Below are 6,000 nucleotides of genomic sequence, written 5' to 3' on the forward strand. Positions count from 1 at the left end.
AATACTACCATGGCTAGGTGCCTGACTAGGATGATCCGGAATATTCAGAAGGGTACGTCACGGTGTATAAGGAACTGTAATCTGTTTGGTGCTGCTGGAATGAAGGGTGGAGAAGACTCGATTCTGGATGCCTTTTATGTCACGTGAGAGAGCTCAGTTTTATTCTGTCAGGAAGAGATTTCAAACAGAGAAATGAGGTGGTGAAACCTGTATTTTAGAAGGATCCCTGGGGTGTTTGTGTGGTCAATTGACAAATCGACCACTTGGGATTTACAGTGTGAAGCTTAAGGGATAATGATGGCCGCCTCAATGGGGCTAGCTCGGAGAAGAATTTAAGAAGTATTTGGAATATGGCCAGGGCTAGACATAAAGATTTGAAAAATCATTAGCTTATTAATGGTCATCGATACCCTAAGAATGAATGAGTTCTCAGAAGGAGAATTTGGAGAGTTAAGGGTGAGGAGGACTAATATTCAAGGGACAGGAAAAGGGAGAGCTGCCCATGCATGATAATACATGGTCATAGAGTATGCAGCTTCTCATAAGTCAAGGAATAGACGTTCAGAGAAGGAAAAAATGTTCCCTGTTGTGAGGCAATGGAGGCAACAGACACACACTAATTTTTCTGAGATTTCTACAAAGGGGGTAGATACAGATTAATAGCTAAAGGACAGCCCAGAGGTAAGTGATGGGAGAGACTGTAGCAGGTTCACAGGCTGAAACCAAGAAAAAACAAAAAGATGAAGATGGAAAGAAAGAACATAGGTCCTCTGACTCCTACACAGCGTCTTTATTCATATTCTCAGATCCTTGGGTATGAAAGTAGTTTTACAGTTGAGTTTTCCAGGATACACCAGAGTAATCCCCCTTGTCTAATTAATATGTTTGCATTCCCTACCATCTCAGAAACTCTTTTCAAAAGTAATGAATTTTTACAAAGTGAGATTATTTTAATGAGAGCCCAGTCAAGGAAAGAAGTATCACCTGCTATACTGTCACGGGCACACAGTTAGAATTTGCTGATCAAACATGGTGATATGGGCCATCTGTAAATTCATCACTGAAGTCAGGAGTCTTTCCTAAAGCCAGTATCCCATTCTGCCTGTGTTACAATTAGTATTATATCTTCCTTCCTAATACTAAATCCCAGATTCTCCAGGAGCAGGGACAGCAGTTATCCATGTATCTCTTTGGCCCTCAAACACTCAGGAATATTTGGCAAAAAATAATTTATGCACACTTATCTGAATAAGTGATAAGAGCCAAGCTTTCATCATTTTTGTCTTATTTTGAAACAATTTGTTTCTATATCTTGTTCACATTTTCACCTTACCATTTCCTATCTAGCTTAAAAAAATAAGCCTTAACATAACTCTCATATTCCACCTCAAGATCTAAGCACCTTTAAATCTCCTAATTATATACCACTATTTTAACTCTTTCTTTTTACCTCATAGTTTCATCAATTTCTTTTAAAAAAAGTTTTTATGAATTGAAGCAGCTCCCCCATTGATTCTATTCTGCTACCTTTCATGTTCTATTATGACAGAGTAGGGAATGGAAGGTAGAATATAGGAATCTGTTGTGATATAGCAAATAACTGCATTTTATATATATTATCTTTTCTAGCATGTGTTCAATTGTGTTGTGATTATTAGTGTATGTCTTTATAAGTCCTGAGAATTGCAGGGGTCATGTACCATTTATCATTTTTTCGATCCCTGTGAGGAAAACCTGGCACAGAAAAGCACTCACTGAAAACTTCCTGAGTGAAGGACAGAGCTGAAACAAGGCTTAGGCATATTCTTTAGAGTTGCCGAGATTATACGTAGACTTTTGTTAAATCAAACCCAAATGGCAAGAGTGGTGGGTTGTTGATGTGAAATCTAAACTTTCAGCCTCTCGAGTGTCTTTAACCTTGTGGTATCTAAATTGCCCTTCTAAGCACCATGTTTCCCCCTCTTTCTTTTCTGCAGGTTGGACTCAAATCTGTGATAGAGCAGTTTCCTGGGAAGCTCGATTTTGTCCTGGTGGATGGGGGTTACGTCCTAAGCCACGGCCACAAGCAGTTGATGTGCTTGGCCAGATCTGTTCTCAGTAAAGCAAAGATCTTGCTGCTTGATGAACCCAGTGCTCATTTGGACCCAATGTGAGTTTCAGAATTCCTACTATTATTAACACAATGGGAGCAGAACTTTGACGCCTACTTCATATTGACACAAATTCCCATTAGGCATGTCTGCAAGTGGAGGAGTGCCCCCCCGCCCCCAGATATGAAATGATTGCCCAGTGGAAAAGTTACTATTTGACATGAGCACAAGTGCTTATTTCTAGTATAAGAGCCCTGCATGCTCTTCTGAGTGTAATTTTGGAATTTCATACAAACTCTTCCCCTTGTCAACACATGATGAAATATTTAGTTACATAGGCATAACCTGATTCTTATGATTTTCCTTTCTATGCCATTTATACGATAAGAAATTTTTATAGCACAAAAGAACCATTCGTGACTCCACGTGAGAATAAAATGTACTCGTGAAATTTTCTTCAACATATCTGTCCTGTTCATTTATGGAAACTTAGAATCTACCCCATGGTTGGAAAGCTGATTGTGGCCAACTCTGTATCAACACTATGGTAATAAAAGTATTTAAAAAAAGATAAGTAATTTAAAGAACTAAATTGATAGGACAGTAGGTATGTCATCAAGGTTAAAGGCAGATTATTGACATTCTGTGATGTTACATGTGGTATTTTCTTTCTTTTCTAGAACATACCAAATCATTCGAAGAACCCTAAAACAAGCATTTGCAGATTGCACAGTTATCCTCTCTGAACACAGGATAGAAGCTATGTTGGAATGTCAGCGATTTTTGGTGAGCTTATAATTTGCCTAAGATCTCATTTCTCCTTTAAATCTTGTTAACCATATCTTATACAGGAGTTCCTGCAAGTCACAACACAACAATGTGCAAGTTCTTCCTTAAAATAAGTGTCACACAGCCATCCAGCTGTGCTCAAAATAGCTGCACAAATTTGAGCTCTTAGGTGAGGTCGGAATCCAGTAAATCTCAAATAGCAGCATATTATTAAGTTACATTAATAAATTGAAACATCTATACATTTGAATCCTTTATTTGGGGATCAAGTCATAATAAAGTCTAAGTCCTGATGCTTTTAATAACTAAATCTCCCTTGGATGGGGTCCAGCACAGGCCTGCATTGTCTTGCAATCCAATGTGTGGTTTTAATGCAATAGTTTGAAAGACTCATTTCATTCTTCTAGTTATTATTTGGAGCTCAGGTAAGTGCCTTTCCCATCCACCTTCTTATTGTGCTTTCAAAACTGTCACAGATTCTTTCAAGTGATGTTTACAAATTCCCTGGGGTTTAGTCACAAGGAAGTCCTGGGGATGATGTAGTGCGTCATTTCTGTCAAGGCCTTTGAGGCTCCTGGAAGTAAATGCCCTTCTTACTGATGGATTGTTATTACCAATAAGCTTCAAGTGACAAATTAGGGGGCCAGCCCAGAGCCCCTTGCCCTGCTGTGGCCAGGTTCAGGAGATTGGGGAAAGCCCTTCTATCGTCTGGCCTCGGGTTTGCTCCACTCGAACAAGTGAGGGAGGCATATTCAACTCAGGCACGTCCTGACCCGTGTGGAGTTGTTGAGCTTCAAGCCTCCTTTTGAAGAGGCTCAAGTCTTTGTCATGCTGTGAATTTACGTTCATTTTTAAGGTCGTACGTGAGGATCTATCAAAGATCTTTCTGGCTTACCAAGCAATGTTAGTTCCTTTAAAGTTCTCTGAAGAAGCATATTGCTCAGTACTATACCAATTAAAACAAACAAACAAACAAACAAACAAAACTCTTCCAGCTGCTAAGTAGAAAATTATAGCTAATTTCCCAAATGGCGAAGCTCCGTAAACAAGAGGACTCCGCAGTGAAATGAGATATCTGACTGTTCAGACCACCAGCCTCTGGACACCTTGTTTTCTTTTTGGCTTTTCTCTTCCTCTGAGCCTCTGCCAGTTTCTGTCCTTGCTCTGGTCCACCCTTCTGTCCGAGACCTCACTAACGGCCACTTCCCTAGGTCATAGAGGAGAGCAAGGTGCGGCAGTACGATTCCATCCAGAAGCTGCTGAGCGAGAAGAGCCTCTTCCGGCAGGCCATCAGCCCCTCGGACCGGCTGCGGTTCCTCCCACACCGGAGCTCCAGCAAGCACAAGTCTCTATCCAAGATCGCTGCTCTGAAGGAGGAGACGGAGGAAGAGGTGCAAGAAACAAGGCTCTAGAGGGCGCTACAAATACTGGCGCCGGATGGTCGCTTATGAAATTGGAGGAGAACACAGTTTCTGCTTCAGAAAACAAGGATGAGTAATGTTTATTTTTAAAAGGGAAAATTTTGATAAGAGGAAAGAAGGACGCTCGGATGGGTCTGGATACATGGCTTCCTGGCAGTGGTCAAATTGTGTGAAAGGTACTTCACATCCTTGAAGATTTACCACTTGTGTTTGCAAGCCAGATCTTCCTGAAAACTTTTTCCTTTTGGTAGTAATTGGAAAGGTGGCTGTCCACGTCAGCCAGCGTAATCATTCAACTTACTGTGTAGTGAGGCTTGCTAATGTGTATTGTTGGAGGAGAACTGTAATCCTACTAGTTAGAGATATGATTAAGTAAAGATAGTTGGAAACTTTAGTGGTTTATGTAAGTTTATATCCCTTTGCCTCTACTCTCCCCAAGATATTTAAAAACACAACTCTTTCGTCTATTACGCAGACTGTTCTGATTCGAAGCAAGTATTAGCATGCTGCAAAAGTCACAAGTCAGCTCATCTAAATACATACCATATAACATCTAGGTATCAAGAGAGAGAACTTCCTGATCTGGGAAATCCGTGTTAATACCACTCACTGCTTTACCAAAAATCCAAACAATTCAGACAATTAGGATACATCCCATACCCAGGAAGAGGGCTGTTACAGTCCCACGTGGGGGAAAGGATAATTCCCTTGATGCAGAAGTTGCCATGACTTTCCCCAGCTTCCAGAAAGTAACAGGCTTATAAGACCTTTGAACAGAAGGATGGCTAGAAAAAAAATGCTTAATGCAAATTGGCGCAAGAAATCCTTCTTACCCCCAGAAACTCTGGGAAAAGAGTATGTAAGCAGATAGGCTGTGGGCGCTGCAGGTAGATGTACATGAAATCCAAAGATATAGGTATACATAGGGTAATGTGCAGTTTCAGGCTCGCTCTAGGCATTTCCTACTGTGTAGACTGAGCAGGGACAGATAATCAGTTAATGGGAGACACAGGAAAGAATCAATTCATTTTATATGCTTCTATTTAAAAGTTTGTGATGCAAATAAAATTTTCTCTAGGAAATATTTATTTTAATAATATTTCAAACACATATAAATGGCTGTATTTTAAGATGATTATATTACGAATTATATTTGTATTAAAAGAATTTTATATTTGAAATGTTGGCTTTTTATGGCACTAGCTATTTTTATGGTATGTTAAAACTGAAGGAAAAAGGACTGGGGGGCTGTTGACCAGGGGTTATGAATTACCTTGATGGTGTAGAGAGAAGCATTGGGGCTCACAAAGATTTGCACGTCTGTATGATTCCCTGCCAGCGCACAGGCTCCCTCTTAGAAAATCGTACCACAAAATCTGACCGCTCCTGTCAAAGACACATGCCTTCCCAACTCCAAACTAACTGTTGAGATTGCATTCTATTTATTACTGTAAGAAAATATCATGTGCCAATAAAATCCATATATTTGTGTGAAACTTCGCTGTCTTCAGATGTGTTCATTAATCATGTCTCTTTGATCTCTTACTTCAGTCTTTAAGGGTCATGGAACACAAAACACGAATCATTTCTTTAAATACAGCTTCTTGAGAATTCCACATAAATTAAGATGCTCTTAGGGGCACCTGGGTGGCTCAGTTGGTTAAGTGTCTGCCTTCAGCTCAAGTCATGATCCCAGGGTC

The 6,000-nt window shown here is 40.1% G+C and overlaps 1 protein-coding gene across 1 annotated transcript in view; it reads left to right on the top strand.

The window, feature by feature from the left end:
* The window catches only part of CFTR (CF transmembrane conductance regulator), a 168,940-nt gene extending 163,155 nt beyond the window's left edge, over window positions 1–5,785 (top strand). The window contains exons 25-27 of the mRNA XM_034671039.1: window positions 1,977–2,149; window positions 2,771–2,876; window positions 4,091–5,785. Coding sequence (XP_034526930.1) covers window positions 1,977–2,149; window positions 2,771–2,876; window positions 4,091–4,291 — 480 coding nt within the window. The 3' untranslated portion in view covers window positions 4,292–5,785. The remainder of the gene's footprint in view (window positions 1–1,976; window positions 2,150–2,770; window positions 2,877–4,090) is intronic.
* The last annotated feature ends 215 nt before the right edge of the window (window positions 5,786–6,000 follow it).

Source organism: Ailuropoda melanoleuca, chromosome 1 (assembly GCF_002007445.2).
Source record: "Ailuropoda melanoleuca isolate Jingjing chromosome 1, ASM200744v2, whole genome shotgun sequence".
Taxonomy (NCBI): domain Eukaryota; kingdom Metazoa; phylum Chordata; class Mammalia; order Carnivora; family Ursidae; genus Ailuropoda; species Ailuropoda melanoleuca.